Source organism: Muntiacus reevesi, chromosome 6 (genome assembly GCF_963930625.1).
Source record: "Muntiacus reevesi chromosome 6, mMunRee1.1, whole genome shotgun sequence".
NCBI classification, from domain to species: Eukaryota; Metazoa; Chordata; class Mammalia; order Artiodactyla; family Cervidae; genus Muntiacus; species Muntiacus reevesi.
Genome location: NC_089254.1, coordinates 48,023,389 through 48,041,696, shown reverse-complemented (window position 1 = coordinate 48,041,696; position 18,308 = coordinate 48,023,389). Strand labels below are relative to the sequence as shown.

Sequence of the window (18,308 nt, the reverse complement as noted above, 5' to 3'; positions counted from 1 at the left end):
AGATGGCTGAATGGCATCACCGACTTTATGGGCATGAGTTTGAGTAAACTCTGGGAGTTGGTGATGGACAGGGAGGCCTGGCATGCTGCGATTCATGGGGTCGCAAAGAGTCGGACACGACTGAGCGACTGAACTGTTGTACAGAACTTATGAATAATAAAATTTACTAAAATATCGATCGCTTATTACCACTGTGCAATTAATTCAAAACTGCACCAATGATACAACAGTTTCACTAAGGTGGACTGCTCCCACAACCCACTCCCTCCTTTGGTATCCTCTAGTGCCAATTATGGGAGAAGGCGATGGCACCCAACTCCAGTACTCTTGCCTGGAAAATCACATGGATGGAGGAGCCTGGTAGACTGTAGTCCATGGGGTCGCTAAGAGTCAGACACGACTGAGAGACTTCACTTTTCACTTAGCTGCATTGGAGAAGGAAATGGCAACCCACTCCAGTGTTCTTGCCTGGAGAATCCCAGGGACGGGGGAGCCTGGTGGGCTGCCGTCTATGGGGTTGCATAGAGTCGGGCACGACTGAAGCAACTTAGCAGCAGCAGCAGCAGTCCCAGTTATATACTACACTTCAAACAGATAATTTATAAACAGAATGTAGGATGTAGAACAGATGCAATGACACGTACATAAGCGTGTTTTTACAAGTGTCACCAGGGTTCCCAGTTTTTATCCCATAGCCGTGGCATAATTGAACAGTCTACTTAAATTTATCCCCAAGCACAACATTTTTTCCTTGCAATGGCTTAATTGACAAAACATGCGTTTTGGTCATCACAATTCAGTTTGCTGAGATGGTCTTACCGTTACTGATGAACAGATCTACAAGCTGTTCCTTGGAGAAGTCAGCATCCACTTCGGCTCTCACTATTTCACAGGGGAATCCTGCAGCCATTTGTCTGTGCTGTGATAAGAAAAGAGTGTGGTTAGTTCTGAACTCTTTCGTGTTTTCAAAGAAAAGGAGAGGGTATGTGGTTAACCCATACCTTCAGGCAGAGTGCAAGCTGATGGGCGATGTAATCTTGTAAACTCCCTTCTGGGCCATGGAAAATGACATTATGATATTGCTCGACCTATCAATAAACCAAGAGAAGACCTTAGGTAAAAATGCTAAGAAAAAAAAGTGGTACACGGTGTAGAATGTCCTTTCGAAATTGTTTTCTGCCTTTCAAAAGAGTAAAAGTATTTTTTTAGCGATTGGCTTCATTCACTGGGCATATGGTCTTTCATTCTAATGTGAACACTGACAAACATAGTATTTTATATTTTACACAGTATTTACATGTTTATAGCAAGAGAGGGCCTTTTTTGAAAAAGTATACTCCTTTCTTTCCTCCATTTTCTACACTGAGGTTCGGTATACTACCTGGGAACACAGTTCCTGGTGTATTTTGTCCCTTATAGATATTTTGTAATTTTTTAAAAAATTATTATCCTTTACAGATGCTCTTTAGTTCAAATTTTCCCAATGCTTATCTTACTTTTCAGAGGTTAAAATAGCAGTGACTGTTTTTCAGGAAATTTTGGACAATACAAAGAAAAATAAAGAAGCAGAATAAAAATCACCAAAGCAACCACTATAATATGGTTCATGTTTCCTTCCAGTTTTCTTCTCTGCACAGCTGATAATGCATGTATTTGGTTTTTAAGAAGCATACAGGAGTGCCATCTTTTTATACCTATTGGATATCAGAGAATACCTTTGTGTTGACTTTTTACATAAAAGACATCTTTCATAAGGATAAAATGCTTGGATCAACTCTCTATATGATCCCACTTCGAAAAGCACTGAATTCCAGAAATCTAGAGACTGGCTGATCACTTTTCCTTTGTAAAAAAGAAATAAAGTCTCCTTCCTGGAAGCCTAGAGTGATTTTAAAAACTCTTTATCCTCATGTATAAAAATACCTCATCTAAGAACAGGTGGAGATGTAGTGGGTGTTAGGATGGGAAGTCAACGAATGATGCTTTATGCAGGACAAGGGCAGTGATGTTTGGAGTGAAATTGGGGTGGAGATCAGCCTCCTACACTCCCATGATCCAGCGCTGTGCTCCCATGCTGGGGAATTTTCTTCCTAGAAAGGTCTGGCAGAAAACGACCTGCACAGGTGAAGCACCAACCTAACCAGCACCGTTGATGAAGTTCATGTGAGGACTGAGCCACCCAGACTTAGAAAAGTGTTAGACACGACAGGGTCTTCTCTCTAATCTGCAGCGGGACGATGCTGTTGTCGCTCTACTGTGCTCTGATCAGTCTGTCCCTTTTACATAACAGGGAAGGTCACATCCTAGAGGGTGACCAGAGTGGACTTTTGTGAAGACAGTGACTATGCCCCTGACTCCTTATAGGAAAAGGCAGATTCTGAGATATGAAAGGAAGGCTTGAGGGAGAGCCCTTAGCATGGAAGGAAAAGGGAACCCCTTCCTTACCCGGGGCCTTTAAGACCTGAGCTTTGACCTCCCAGGAGACCCTGATATGTTTAGACGAACTCCTAGAAATGGAAGGGAAAGCAGGCTTGATCACTAGGTGTCAGACAGTGGGCTAAGGAAGGAAGTGTTCCTAAAGGGTCCCCTGGATGTTGCACTGGGGACTGAGTTTTAGGCAGTTTACCTGGTAGCCACCAGTGATTTCATCTTATTTTAAAAATTATTCCACCACGGCTAAGCCTTCAATAAAAAAGGGAAGGGTTGGATTCACAGTGGGAGTAGGGCAGCAACAGAGAGACTAGCGTGCCTGGAAGGAAAACGACAGTGTCTGCAGCTGCCTGACAAACATCAGGTCCTAAAACGAGAGGCTGACCTCAGCAGTGACTGGCCTGGGCTGTTTGCTCTGGAACTGGGGATCTGAAAACCAAGCGGACGTAGAGGTACCAGCCAGGACCAAGACTGGGACAGGGCCTCCTTCAGAGACACAGGACAGATAATATCCTAGAAAGTTCAGATGAGGTTCTGCTTCTAGGTAGTGAGGCTATGGTACAAGACTTCAGGGGCAAGCTTTTATTAAAGAAGAATTATTATAGCATAGTCTGTTCTCGTTTGTACCTATGTGACAGGGAAGCTTGGGGATACATGGATTGTTCTTGCCACTAAAAAATGTTGCCCATTGCTCAAATTTATCTAGTTACGGTCTCTTTCTCCCAATTTTAAATGAAATTTTAAATGAAAACTTTTTTCAGCTTGGAAAATTTTTCTCCCATTATGCTTTTGTTAGTTTCTCCTCTTCTAGTTCTAAGGAACACCTGTAAGGCTTCAGTTCCCTTTCTGTGCTCTGTGAGGACACCTGTCCCTTCATCATTACCCTAACTCTGTCCTTCTCTTCTCCACTCACAACCCTGAATGGAACTTTCACTTACCACCTCTGTTCTGCTCTTTATGATCTCAAGTACAGTTTCAATGAGGCCATTGCATTTTCGGTTGTTCTTTGATGAGCTCCTTGCCTCATCCATCTCCTTTCCAACCCTCTTCCTTTTCATCTTATCCTGCCCTCTACCACGGCTTTCTTGCCCTGCTTTCACAATCTATCTCCTTGCATCCTCTACAGAACGAACAGAATCTCCCAAAGTTCTTTGTTCTTTTTTTTTTAAAGTTATTTTTAAGCTGTGTTCTTCTGAGTTTTCAAGAAGGTTTTGTTCTTTTCTGCAGTATTCTTCCACAGTATAATGTTAAGTTGTCATGAGTATTTATCTATTGTGAAGCGACAGGAAGAATTCTGCAGTAAAGCAGGATGTGTGGACCATTACTGATTTCACTCACTGTCCACTGATTTTCCAGCTGAATTAGGTCACTAGATGGATGGCAGGCTGGTGTCTATAATTTCCAGTTAAACTCCAGGATCCAGCACTGGCTGCAGTGGACTAAGGTCCTGCTGTTCCCCTTGGTGGACAAATGCATGAGCTGAACTGCAGACCCGGGAAGCAGGGTGCTCCTGTTAGCCAGCCCACTGAGAGTGCGGATAGAATATACTTCCCGAGGCAGCAGTCTCGCCAAAGCCCATGATCTCTGCTCAGGGACTTCTAGGATCCCACCTGTGAACGCTGTGGAAGGACCTGTGCTGACAGGGTGGAGAGTATCATGGTGCTGCCGAAAGCAGAAGCAGTGAGGATGTCTGCTCAATTTTCTACCTGCTGTAAATCTTGCTTTTTTTTTGACTCATTAGTAAAGATGGATAAGAGAAAGATAACAATGTTTTCCTATCTCATTTCAGGTAGGCCTCCAATAAGTAAAATCTGACAAATAAGTAAAATCTGACAATCTCTTGCTCCTAAAGTTAGTGAAAAAATTTTCTAGATTCTTGCCAAGGAAGACCTCAGTTCTATTTTTCTCTGTTACTATGAAGCTTTATCCCTTTTCAAAAATACTTTAGTGGGAATTTAGGTGCTGCTTGCCAGGTGCAATTTTAAAGCAGAAATCTTGAGCTCTCCAAATCAATCCCAAATTGCTATGAATTACTGGGTAGAAATTCTCTCACAAAGAATTGATGGTTTCACAGTAGTGAAACAGGTACAGCTTTTCCAGGTTTACTGAACAGTCTGTGCTGCGTGCTGCTCTTAGTCACTCAGTTGTGTCTGACTCTTTGTGACCCCATGGATTGTAGCCCGCCAGGCTCCTCTGTCCATGGGCATTCTCCTGGAAAGAACACTGGAGTGGGTTGTCATGCCCTCCTCCAGGGGATCTTCCCAACCCAGGATCGAACCCAGGTCTCCTGCATGGCAGGCAGATTCTTTACCAGCTAAACTACCAGGGAAGTCCACTGAGATTTTCAACTAACACCGCTATTTAATCTTGTCTCACTTTTGAAAACAAGTTTAGCCATCCTGTCAAACTGCCTACATTCTCTTAAGATTGACTTTGAAGTCTTATAACAGCAAGAGACCCAACCTCACAGATAAGTGGTCTTCAATTCCAGCACCTCATCTGTTCTCAGATTGTTGGTTCTCAGGAAAGAAAGAAAAATTTTACTGAAAGGCCATTCACTAGTAGTAAGTATGTCTGTTCACATAGTCTTACATCCTTTCTAGAATATAAATAAGTGAATTCAATAAGTAAATCAAGGTAAAAGACTTTTAGATCATTCAGACATTCTAATGCAAGCATCCTATTAGTAGGTTTCTACTTATTTCAGGTATTATCCATTTTTTTGTGAATGATATTTTGTTCTAGCTCATCAAATGATACAGTTGTGTTGGTTACCATTTAAGAGCTGAACAAAAAAATTTACTATGGAAGCCTCTTGCTATATTGAAACTGGTGAAAACATGCAAAGCTATGCCAAGAAAACATATTTATCTGTTTTAGAGTTACCATATTATTTCTCCAAATAGCAAGGCCTGAGGTTTAAAAAATATACATGCTCCATGCTTCCAGCAGAGGGCAGCTCTAAAGATAGACAGATAGGTAGACAGGAAGGCAAACAGATTGGGGAAGGAGGGGGTAGTAAATATTTTAACTGTGTTGAAAGGAGATCTGTTTTTTGAAACCCAAAATCAAACTCAACTTCTAAAAGGTGAATTGTAGTCACCAGATTTATCTTCTAAGTGCATGCTTACAGTGTGACATTTCTGCTTATTAGTAAAGGGACACAGGGCTTGTTATCACAATTGGTACCAATCCCTTTTATTCTTGTGTCTTCAGAGCCTATTCAGGAAGCTCTCATCACATGTCAATTAGCGCTTTGTGAGGCAAATGAATTCTGGATAAATGGAGACAATGACCTCCACAAAGGCCCATCTATCCCTTTATCTTTTTTCCCTCCACAGTGTTTTTCTGCAGAATGGAGTTTACCAGAGGAGCTGTAGCCCTGTTATAGTCAATGTGTCACCTGCAATGTGTTTTCAGGCTTGTGGCATTATTTTAAAGCAATAAACCTCAACGTTTGGTCAGAGTTTCACTTGTCTGAGGAAAACCTTCTACTACCTGAGAGAGTTTTTAGGCCAAGCTGTGCTGAGATGCTAAACTCAAAAAAGAACGAAAAATAAAAGGTCTTTATGGAGCTAATGAAACTGGGATGGCTATAGGTTAAAGGGTCATGCTTTATAGCTAAGGCTTTCGTTACAACCTCTCTGAAAACTTAATTTTAAGGAACTAATTTATATATGACTTCAGAGCCACACAGAATACAGTTACTGTCAACTTACTTATGTAAAATTCCCCCAAACAATACTGGAACATCCAGCATCAGGTATAACCAAAGCCGGGGGTGTTTCATGCTAGTGTTTTTAGGCATTTGCTGAGGTCTCTCTTTTTACAGAATAGGTATAAAGAATAAAGTAATTCAAGAGAAATTACAGTTCACATACAGAGAGACACCCACATTATATGCTTTCAAAAATGAGCTTCAGTTCAGTTCAGTTCAGTTCAGTCACTCAGTTGTGTCCGACTCTTTGTGACCTGATGGACTGCAGCACGCCAGGCTTCCCTGTTCATCATCAACCCCAGAACCTACTCAAACTCACGTCCATCGTGTCAGTGATGCCATCCAACCATCTCATCCTCTGTCGTCCCCTTCACCTCCCGCCTTCAATCTTTCCTAGCATCAGGGTCTTTTCCAATGAGTCAGTTCTTTGCATCAGGTGGACAAAGTATTGGGAGTTTCAGCTTCAGCATCAGTCCTTCCAATGAATATTCAGGACTGATTTCCTTTAGGATGGACTGGTTGGATCTCCTTGCTGCCCAAGGACTGTCAAGAGTCTTCTCCAACACCACAGTTCAAAAGCATCAATTACTCAGCACTCAGTTTTCTTTATAGTCCAACTCTCATATGCACACATGCTAGCTGGCTGCATACCGGCCCCTCCCTGCCCGGAGGTAGAGAGGCAGGCTTGGGACAGCCAGAGCCGAAGGCAAGGGGCTGATACAATCTCAGTCCCAGAGATTGACATCTTCCACCAAACTGTGAGCAGGCTCCCAACTGCTAACCTGTCTTCCTGAGATCATGGATGCTTGACATCCGCCAGGAGGGTAGCAACCTGAGATCAGCTCTCCAGAGGAGACATACGACACACCTGAGACGGTGCTCTCGCGGCACACCCGGGAAACCAAGCAGCCAGGACTGGGGAGGTGATCTGCCAAGCACCTGGTTGTCTGAGCTGCTCAGACCTGGGAAGGACACAAAACACATGCCCAGCCCACAGAGACTGAGCCAGAGCTGTGTGTGAGTGTCTCCTGTGGACGTGAGGGTCAGCAGCGGCCTGCCGCAAGGACTCTGGGTGTGGCATAAGCCCTCGTGGAGGAGCTCACCATTAACCCCATCGTAGAGCCGCCAGAACTTACACAGGACTGGGGAATAGACTCTTGGAGGCACAAACAGAACCTTGTGCACCAGGACCCAGGAGAAAGCAGCAGTGACCACACAGGAGACTGCCCCAGACTTGTCCAGAGTCTCCAGCAGAGGCGTGGGTGGGCGGTGCCTGCTGCAGGGTCGGGGGCAACGAGTGTAGCATGCATGCAGGGGACCTTTTGAAGGAGGTCACCATTATCTGCATTACCTCCACCATAGTTTGGCCTTATGTCAAGTGACAGGGAGGGAACACGGCCCCGCCCATCAACATAAAATTGGATTAAAGATTTACTGAACACAGCCCCGCCCATCAGAATAAGACCCAGTTTCCCCCTCAGTCTCTCCCATCAGGAACCTTCCATAAGCCTCTTATCCCTATCCATCAGAGGGCAGACAGAATGAAAACCATAATCACAGAAAACTAACCAATCTGATCACACAGAGCACAGCCTTGTCCAGTTCAATGAAACTATGAGCCATGCCCTGTAGGGCCACCCAAGATAGACAGGTCATGGTGGAGAGTTCTGATAAACCATGGTCCACTGGAGAAGGGAATGCCAACCACTCCAGTATTCTTGCCTTGAGAACCCCATGAAGAGCATGAACAAGTGAGCTTATGGAAACCATAAAAGCCAAGATCAGACTTGGTTACTAACTTTGAATAAAGACAGGCCATTACACATGAGCACAGAAGTAGTAACTTGGGTATATAACTATCTAAAAAGATGATAGATATAACTCTTAGATATAATTCCCCCCCTTGTCACCTGGCCTCTAGCACTCCTGAACTCTTCCTGCCCCAGATCTTTCACTTGGACCTTACCCAGAATTGTCCCTCCATGCCCTGAAAAAGATCAGGCTGAACCTGGTCATGTGCTAAAGGGGCTGATAAGCTTTTATAGGCCATGTTAAGATACATAACCATCATTTACAGCATCATTTCTATGGGACTATAGCAAATTTATTTTGGGAATATATGAAGAGTAAGTAGAATCTCCTAGTGATGAGTCTTGATGATGAGCATGGCACACATTGAAGTGGACAGTCAATGTAATTCTCAAGAATAATGTTCACATAGATTCAGAGTTCTACATTTAAAAACAGGTATCAGATAAGGGTGATCTACTCAAGTATTTTTCTAATATAATAGTTATTCACAGTCACTGAATTATTAAATTATGGAGTTATTAACAAGCTAATAAAAGTTGCAAACTGGCTTACAGAAAAGTTTGGAGATAGTAAAAAATTCAACTATTATAATAAGTTATTAGTGATTCAAACTCAATTAAGTTAAATGCCTCCTTATTAACTCAAGGATGGAGACTTAAAATGCACTTGCATTATTGAACTATTCAGCGAAAGAACAGTATTTAAAATTAACATCTTTTAAACAAAAAAAGTCTGGTTTAAAGGTTTCACTCCATTTGGTTTTCTGCATGAGGGCTTTAATACATGCATTTTATTGACCCCATTTACACATATTGTGCTTCTCATGTGGATCAGCTGTAAAGAATCCACCTGCCAATGCAGGAGACGTGAGTTCAATCCCTGGGTAAGGAAGATCCCCTGCAGGAGGAAATGGCAACCTACTCCACTATTCTTGCCTAGAAAAACATCCCATGGACAGAAAAGCCTGGTGGGCTTCAGTCCACGGGGTCTCAAAGAGTAGAACACAACCAGGTGATGTGCATGCGTGCTAAGTTGCTTCAATCACGTCCGACTCTTTGAGACTCTATGGACTGTAGCCCTTCAGGCCCCTCTGTCCATGGGATTCTCTGGGCAAGAATATGGGAGTGGGTTGCCATTTCCTTCTCCAGGGGATCTTTCTGACCCAGGAATGGAAGACGTGTTTCTTACGTCTACTTGTACTGACACCTGTGTTCTTTACCACTAGCGCCACCTTGGAAACCTAAGCACACACACACACATACACTGAAAACTGTTTACTACGACTATGTCTTAACCAATAGATTAATAACTAGTATAAACTCTGATAACATGCATAACAATGGAAGACAGCCTAGGTTCAATTCCTTAGGCGCTTCCACTTTCTCCCTGAGGATCTTGAGCAAATAGTCTTGGTCTATTCACCTTTAAAATGAGAGTAACTGGTATAAGTAGTTGTCCCATAGAATGATTAAAGGGAACAATCTATATACTTATAACAAAGCTTGGCATATACAGGCATGCTGGTCTGGTTCCAGACCACTGCAATAAAGTATTTTAATAAAGCCAGTCACATGACTTTTTCAGTGAATATAATATTTATGTTTATGTTTACACCATACTGTAGTCTATTAAATGTTTAAAAAACAATGTGCATATCCTAATCCACTGTGCCACCTGGGAAGCCCAATTAAAAAATACTTTATTGCTAAAAAATGCTAACCATCATCTGGGCCTTCAGCCAGTAGTATTGGTAGTAATATCAAAGATCATTGATCACAGATCACCATGACAAACATAATAATGAAAAAAATTTGAAATATTGGGAGAATTACCATAAGAAACAGGAAATGAGCAAATGCTGGTGGGAAAATGGCACCAACAGACTTGCTTTACACAGGACTGCCAACAAACCTTCAATTTGTTGTAAAAAAAAAAATGAAAATAAAGCAGTATCTACAAAGTGCAATAAAACAAGGTATGCCTAAAATAAATACTCAAAACTCAGGTATTACTAGGTTTCCATGTCTACTGTATAGATTGTCAACATTTCAGTTATTGTGGTGTATGTCATTCTAGCTCAAATCCTACCAGTGGCTTCCTATCATAACTGGAATAAAATTCAAAGTCCCTGCCTCGGTCCTGCATGATCTGGCTTCTGATCATCTCTCAAACCTCACGGCCAGTCTAGACACATCTGTACCAGCTGTTCTTTCTGCTTCAGATACTCTCCTCAAGGCTTCTACCTCAGCTTCATCTAGTTTTCTGTCTATGCATCATTATGGAAAGATCTCTCCTAATAACTTCCTTCAAAAGCTCTTCCTGCCACCCCTTTCATTAGCTCTTTACCTCCTTATCTGCTCTATTTCTCTTTACACTTATAATTAGTACTAGATATCACATTACAGATGTATTTATCCATCTGCTTTTTATCTGCCCCACCTTGACTACAGTGTAAGCTTCATGAGGTCAGGGAATGCAGCTTATACATAGCTATATCCTAAGTTTCTAAAACACTGCCTGCATTTAGGAGCCTCTCAACAAATAACTGTCAAACAACTGAATTAAATAACTACACAGGATATAAGAATGCATCACAGATGGTCAATCTCCATAAAGGGTTTATAATCTTTTATAGAAGAATAATGGAGGAGGACCCAGCAACCCACTCCAGTATTTTTGCCTGGAGAATCCCATGGACAGGGGAGCCTGGCAGGCTGCAGTCCATGGGGTCACACAGAGTTGGACACAACTGAAGTGACTTGGCATGCACACATAGAAGGAGAAACAGTCACAATGGCTATGTGTTTGTTATCCTTGCCTGTTGTTGTTTAGTTGCTAAGTCGTGTCCAACTCTTTTGTGACCTCATGGACTGTAGCCCGCCAGGCTCCTCTGTCCATGGGATTTTCCAGGCAGGAATACTGAAGTCAGTTGCCATTTCTTTCTCCAGAGGATCTTCCCAACCCAGGGATCGAACCCACATATCTCCTGCATTGGCAGGCAGATTCTCTACCAACTGAGCCACCAGGGTCGCTTTAAATTTTAAAGTGACTGTTTATATCAAAGGTAAATTTTGTTATCTTCATCCAAGGGTTAATTGTTAAGAATAAAAAACTCTTCATGTATACTCATTAAATTGAGAGCAAACCTAATAGCTGTGTAAATTTAGTCTCTAGTTTGTTGGCCATCAGGAGTTAAACTATGTCTTCTGCCTTAGGAGGCACACACATAAATGTACTTGAAATACTCCATATATAATGTGACTAAGGGCTTCCCAGCTGGCGCTAGTGGTTAAAAAAAACAAACAAAAAAACAAAACACAACAACCTGGCTGCCAATGCAAGGAGACATAAAGAGATGTGGGTTCAATCCCTTGGTCAGGAAGATCCCCTAGAGGATCATGGCAACCCACTCCAATATTCTTGCCTGGAAAATTCCATGGACAGAGGAACCTGGTGGGCTACAGTCCAAAGAGTTGCAAAGAATCGGACACAACTGAAGTGACTTAGCATGCATGCAGTATGACTAGCAGAAATTCCATTTGACTGAGCTAGTCAGTCAAGACTAATGTACAGTTGTAATCTGGTTGCATCACATTTCTAGTCATTTTACCATCTCAGCAGGTGATTGAAAAGCCCTGATTTTACCCACTGATTTTACTGAGAGTCTAGACTTTCCTGAAATCCAGTTGGCCACACAACTTTAACCTTCACTGAAGCAAAGGAATAAGACAGCTCTCCTTCCTGTTTCTATGTAACCCTCAGGCTTTCTTTGATCCTTCACAGAGAGAGGAGCAAATAGCAAAAAAAAAAAAAAAAAAAAAAAAAAATAGAGAGAGGGGCAAGGGGTGGAGTGGGTGGAGAAAGTATCAGATTTAGAAGACACTGTGTCTCCTAAATTGTGAAGGCTTTGAATGTTTATATGCTGCTTTTAGAAAGGTCAAGCCCAGTGGTAAACCTAGCTAGAACAATGGAAGGATTTTAAAAACTTCTTTCCATCAGGATCAAAGACATGAATTCAGTTAATGGAAACGACTGTGTAAAGGGTCAGATTCAAAGCCATTCTTTTTTTTTTTTTTTCAAGCTTTCCAAATTAAGGCAAGATGATGGTTCAATGTTTTACACCTTCAATATTAGTTTGAGATGTATCTCACATGCAGAGACATACGTGTGTGTCAGGGACTTGCATAATCCTGGCTTTATCACTCCCTGGCTTGTGGTAAGTGGCCCATGGACTTGAGCATGTTCTTACCTCTCTGCTTCTTCAGGTTCCTCATCTATAAAATGGACAGTGTTGGCTACCTCATACTGCCTGGCACATAATAAATAATGAACAAAATGCAAAGCATGAAATCTATCCATTTTGTATCTAGAATTTGCTATTCTTTCCTGATAATCATATCCTCCTTCTTCCTTTTAATAACAGAACTACTCAGTTTTAGCTGAATGCCTGGTTGCCCAGCAAGTCCACACTCCCAGCTAGGTGTGAACATGTGCTTAATTTCTTGGGCAGGAAGGGTGTGTGCAGCTTCTCTGAGAGGCAGGGACTTGCCCTCCCGGCTCTCCTCCCTCAGGCTGGACCCCGGGAGCAGGAGTCGTGACCGTCTGACCAAGCCCACACATGACACCCAAGGGTGAGGAGCTTGGGAAACAGACAGAACTGGGGCTCTGAGACCCTGTACCTTTTGCCTCCCTGGGTCCCTCACATATGCTGGGACTTCTGTGTTTGAGAAAATAAACTTCTGTACTGTCCAAGTTATAACTGCTTCTGTTGAAGTGGCAAACCAATATAATAACTAACGCTAGCATATTTACTCAATTTTAAATTGAGTAGGGTTTACAGCCAGGCAAAGTTCACAGCCAGGCATCTTGATAACTATAGTCATTGTCTTCCATATTAATGAGCAATTACTTGATGCCAAGTCCTTGTTAGGAAAAGACAGCCTCCTCTTGCCCAAATTACAATGGTTGGCAGGTCACAGGCGGTCTCTGGGTACCAGCAATTTCCAGGCAAGATAACAGCAGTTTTCCAGGGAGGGGGCCCTGGAAAGGTCATGAGGTCAGAGCACAGGGGGAGGGGGCGCTCACACGGCTCTCAGCGTAAAACTGAGCAACCAGCTAATCCACAGTGGGGCCGGGAGCGGAAGACTCCACCTGGCAGGTCCACCTACCAGTCTGAGGTAGTTCTGCAGCATCTGAAGAGGGATCATAGACGCGTAGGTCACACTACTGAGGCAGCCCTCCTGAGGCCCTGAGAGGAGGAAACACACAGGAGGAAGGTGGGCTCTTCATGTCAGCAGTCAGAATGATCAAAACCTAACAGAGCTGAATGTAAGGTACGAGATGGGTACCGACGTCTGTAGGCAGAGCGGACATGCGGCCAAGAGGAACCAGTGTGGCTTTACCGTCGTGAAAATGCTGTGACACCTTGGACTGGCTGAGAAATAGCCCCTGCCACGGCTCCCAAGAGCTCCTCAGCTGGCCTGATCTTCCCCAGGGGGAGCCCACCCACCCCCTGTCAATCACGACCAGGGCCTTCAGATCCAGGTTCCAACACTGTAGCTTGTATCTTCTCTGATTGCTGGATTCAATATTTCACTGCTTATAAGCCATGTGTAATACCAATCCTCAGAAGTTTTAGCTTTGCCAGCATCAATGTACAGGTGCGTTCCCAAATTCTGACTCCCGCTTCCACCCCCTTCTGTGTTCTGCCACTCTCTCAACATGGCGTCCAAGCCTGAAGGAATTTTCTGGAAAGGTCTCAGGCTTTTTTTTTAAAAAAAACTTAAGTCTAACAATAAAATAAAACTTTATTAGCTGAAACTGAATTTTTAAAAGCTCCATTCCCAATCCTGGGAAATATACAATAAAATCAGTAGCCTTTTAGCATTAAGGGCTGGGAAACTGAGAATTCCTATATACTACTCGCTAGCTGCACACACTCAGATAAGAACATCAATCTCTCTGAGCCTCAATTTCCTTATACATAAAATGAGGGTAAACAGAGATACCTATCTTAACTAGGCTGTTGTAAGGATTAGAGGAACTTAGACTTGTCACCGACTGTAAACAACAGGATTAAGCACACAGCAGATGCTCACTGAAGATTAGCTTGTACCATAATAATCACATTCGTCATACGCTGCACTTGACAGCAGTAAGACAATTCTCTTAACATGGTATCTGTCACTCTCTTATCAGCAGGTCAGCTTTTTCCTAATGAGAAATGCAATCAGAGTTGCAGCAATCAATGATCAGAACAGACATCATCACAGGTGTCAGAAACATGGCTTTTGATTTTTCTTCTCCTTAATCAAATATCTCAAAAAAAGTCTAACTACTCAGCAGTGGGAGTCACGCACGCATGGCTTGGGGACACAGGACAAAATCATGAATCATGAAACGCTCATGATGCAAACTCTCACTTTAGTTTGGAATATCCTTACCTGACAGAAGCACAGTGACCTGCTCTGCTTTATTCGTTCTCACAAAGTCCCACGGGGACTGGGCGAAGCTCTGACCTGCTGACCACGGCACAGTTCCTAGTTCAAAAAAAGGTAAAAGGAAATGTCAAGAGATGCTTAAAAGGAGTTCTTCTTATAAGACTCAGTGTACACTCTCCTGTGTGAGACCCTAAAGGACTTCAGAGCTTGGACTGTCAGAGACACAGACTATGGGAAGAGTCACACAAAGGGTTAACTCCCCAGCATAATTTTCACTGATAGTCAGTGGGAGGCCTTCAAGCTATAGGGACTGAACAAAATCTGGAGAATGCAAATATAAACAATATGTCCAGGTGTAGTTTTTAAGAACAAAGGAAATGACACCCTTCCATGGTTCTTCCAGTGCCTGATTCACAAAGCTGGAGCACTTTGAATGAGGCAAGAGATCCTTTATGATCTGGCCCCTGACACCCCTTCCAACACATTTTTGGATTCACAGGCAACTTCAGGGGCTCAGAATAAATCAAACCTTTCACAGTCTGGACTCTCTGCTCACTCTTGCTCAGAAAAAAGAACCCTGCTTTTAAGTGTCCATTCTGGGGAAGGAGCAGTCATAAGCACTTATGTTCATCCCTTCCTTCCATAGATCAATTTCTAAATGCCTATCCTCAGTACGCCCCCCCAAAATGTGTATAGCTCACCTATAACTCACTGTTTCTCTGTTGCCCTTGGTCTGTTTAATCCAGCTTAGGTTGTTGATGCAGTAAAGTTTCTTGTATACATACATAGTAACAGTGTTATGAAGGCATATCTCCTTTTCCTGTGCTTTGCTATTTTGCATATCACAGATATTGTTATTTACAAACTGAAGGTTCTTGACCTTGCATGGATCAAGTCTCTCAGTGCCATTTTTCCAACAGCCCATTTGCTCATTTTGTGCCTGTGTCACATTTTTGGCAATTCTCACAATATTTCAAATGTTTTCACTCTTATTATATATGTTATGGTGATCTGTGATCAGTGATCTTTGATGTTACTCTTGCAAAAAGATTATAACTTGCTGAAGGTTCAGATGATGGCAAGCACTTCTTAGCAAAAGTTTTTAATTCAGTATGTTTAGTTTTTTAGACATTGCTACTATACACTTAATAAACTGCAGTACATTGTAAGTAATTTTTATCTGCACTGAGAAACCAAAAAATACATGTGACTTGATTTATACTGGGAAACTTTTATTGCTGTGGTCTGGAACTGAGCCTGCAGTATCCCTGAGGTATACCTGTAATCACCAATCATCAAGTGGCCACAGCCAGGTACCAAACTATAGACCTAACCCACAGAACTCAATGATTTTTTAGATATGAAATGCTACTTGGGTGCCCCACAACTGGACAAGAATGAACACCAGAACAGACTGGCCTTTGCACCCACTGCTCACAGAAGTACATGGATCTGACAGTGGTGAACAACCACCTGCCTTCCCCCAGTTTCCGGATGAGATGGATGAGGGTTGATGATGGAGGGCCTTTTCCTTCAAAGCAGGGCTGTGCTGACTTACTGGAAGTCAGAAGAACCACAGATTCCTGGGCAGACCCACACTTTATTTATTTTTTTTCCCAAGACCCACACTTTAAATAACACTGCACCTGTGGGCAAATGAGGTCCTGAGAATCATTTGACTTCTTTTCTAAGTGTACTTCTAAAATGATATAATAATTCTGCAATAATCATTTTAAGATCATAACAATCCATAAAATTAAGTTGTGAATAATCTGCTTCAAAAATGAGTGGATATATTTGTTTTCAAAGTGATTTAGGGTATATGCCTGAACAGAATGAAACACTTTCTAATATAAGCTGATACATTAATCACATGCTGAAACTTGCCCTTTCCTCAATCTTGACTCTTCTTTTGCAACATGGTGCTATTGAAAATACACAGACTTTCCTATCAGACAGACTGGGATTTGAGAATTGACTGCTTTGTTCCTTAGCTGTGTGGCCTCAGGCAAGTTATCTTGTAACCAGTTATCTGTAAATGAGCCTGCTGTAAAGACTCAGTGAGGTTTGTATATAAATATAGCTCCCAGCACAGCCGTGACACACAGGAGGTTCCCCATAGACGTCAGATCTCCTAGCTCAACAGGAAAGAGACTGACCAGGACACCTAACCTTTATAGTACATACATTATGCTCCAGAAGGCAAATCTTATCTTTTTAAGCTCTTCGGAGTCCCACCAAACAGAAACAACCAGTTATCACCCCGACTCCTCCCAAGTGGGAGCCTTGACTACATCTTCATTAAAGTGCTCCTTCTAACTCTCGGCTTTATTAGGACTCTCGTCTGAAGGTAAGGTGTTCATGCTCTACGGCATCTCTGGTGCAGTCCAAGTACACACTTGGAGCTGTGTTCAGAGCTTGTGCATTAGCAAGCAGCTGCAATGTGTTTTGTTTCTTGCATGCATCAAAACAGCAAGTGCAATCACAAAGCCTCATCAAGGGCTTTCATGTTCGTCACTCTCTAGGTATTATTTGAGGTGTAAAAGCATTTTTATACCAACAGGCAACATTATATAATGGCGGCATTATGAACACTCAAGGTTTTCAGCGCCAGCAGCCGCCACAAGTGAGCTTTGAATGTATTTAATCAGTGAACTATGAATCAGGTTAGGGAGCCCATAAACATAAATAAACCCAGAAATTTAACTTTCCCTTCATTGCAGGACTGCTGATACCTAACGTGATGGATCGCACACTGCTTGCACTGAGGCCAATGCTGGAGTCGGTGGTGCTATTAAACGTCATGTCTTCCAGGCTCCACCATCCATCAGAAGAGATTGCTTGGAAATGGTTTGTCAGAGCTTGACTCACTGCTTTTGAAAAATCATCCCATGATGTCTGTTTGCGAATATTTAAAGCACATATTGTGTTTTCACATTCAAAGTCATCGGCACCGTAGTTGCCTGGTTCAATCTCACCCACTGAAATCCTTAAGGGTATTTTAAGAGCATCTGTTGGAAGAAAAAAAAATAGGGAAAAGAAATCCTGATAGGAAGTAAACCAGCAAAAATTTTACACAAAAAAGAAACAGATATAAACATTTTGAAAACAAAGCAAAGGACAGCCATCCTTTTTAAACACTGAATGAATATTTGTTTATTGGAGTAAATTTTGGTCTCCCAATCTCTTCATAGTTTCTTTGGAATCATGTTGCTTGAGCTCTTTATCTTTGTCTATTTGGCCAGTTCTACTTCCTGATTCCTTTGCTTGGCAAGATTCTTGTATTCTTTCAAAAAGTGTCAGAGAAAACTAGAGCCCTCTCTTGACCCTGAACTCTCAATTACCCTTTCTCCTCACCTTCCTTGAAAACATCATGAAGAAGAGGGGTTATTGCTGAATAGGTCAGTGTGCTGAGGCAGTGGCTTCAGGCTCATACAGACCTTGGGGTTGGCCTCAGGATCACCTTCTACTAGCCATGTGTCCTTGGTAAACTGCCTTATGTGCTCTATGCCCCAATTTCTCTACCAAACGGAAGGAAGGTACAAGTGAGTTGCTATCAAGAGTAAATGAATTTGTGTTTGGAGGGGCTTTAACACACTACTTGTATAACACATTATCTGTTAACACACTATCTTACAAGAACTAGTAGGTACTTGATAAATGGCAAACAGTGCAGTAGAAGCTTTTAAAATAATCCTTCCAATCTCTCTGTGATACCAACTGAGGTATTCCCCCAGGAGGACAGCATCCCATGTACTCTGTTCTCATGAACTGAATTATATGCAAGAGCCACTTGTGTTTAGTCCTAATCTTCATCTCTGTTGAACACCAGCTATAATTAGTAAATTAAATATTCCAGATACTGAAGAGATGAGTTCCTACTTCTAGAAAATCAGAACACTTTTTAA

At 42.3% G+C, this 18,308-nt stretch overlaps 1 protein-coding gene across 2 annotated transcripts in view; it reads right to left on the bottom strand.

Moving 5' to 3' along the window:
- Positions 1-18,308, bottom strand: part of CTTNBP2 (cortactin binding protein 2) — a 163,046-nt gene that overhangs the window by 27,971 nt on the left and 116,767 nt on the right. For both annotated transcript variants that reach the window (XM_065938735.1, XM_065938736.1), the window contains 5 exons: positions 17,136-17,411; positions 14,404-14,499; positions 13,129-13,208; positions 1,002-1,088; positions 820-919 (listed from right to left, as the gene is read on the bottom strand). In XM_065938735.1, the coding sequence (XP_065794807.1) occupies positions 820-919; positions 1,002-1,088; positions 13,129-13,208; positions 14,404-14,499; positions 17,136-17,411 (639 nt within the window). The remainder of the gene's footprint in view (positions 1-819; positions 920-1,001; positions 1,089-13,128; positions 13,209-14,403; positions 14,500-17,135; positions 17,412-18,308) is intronic.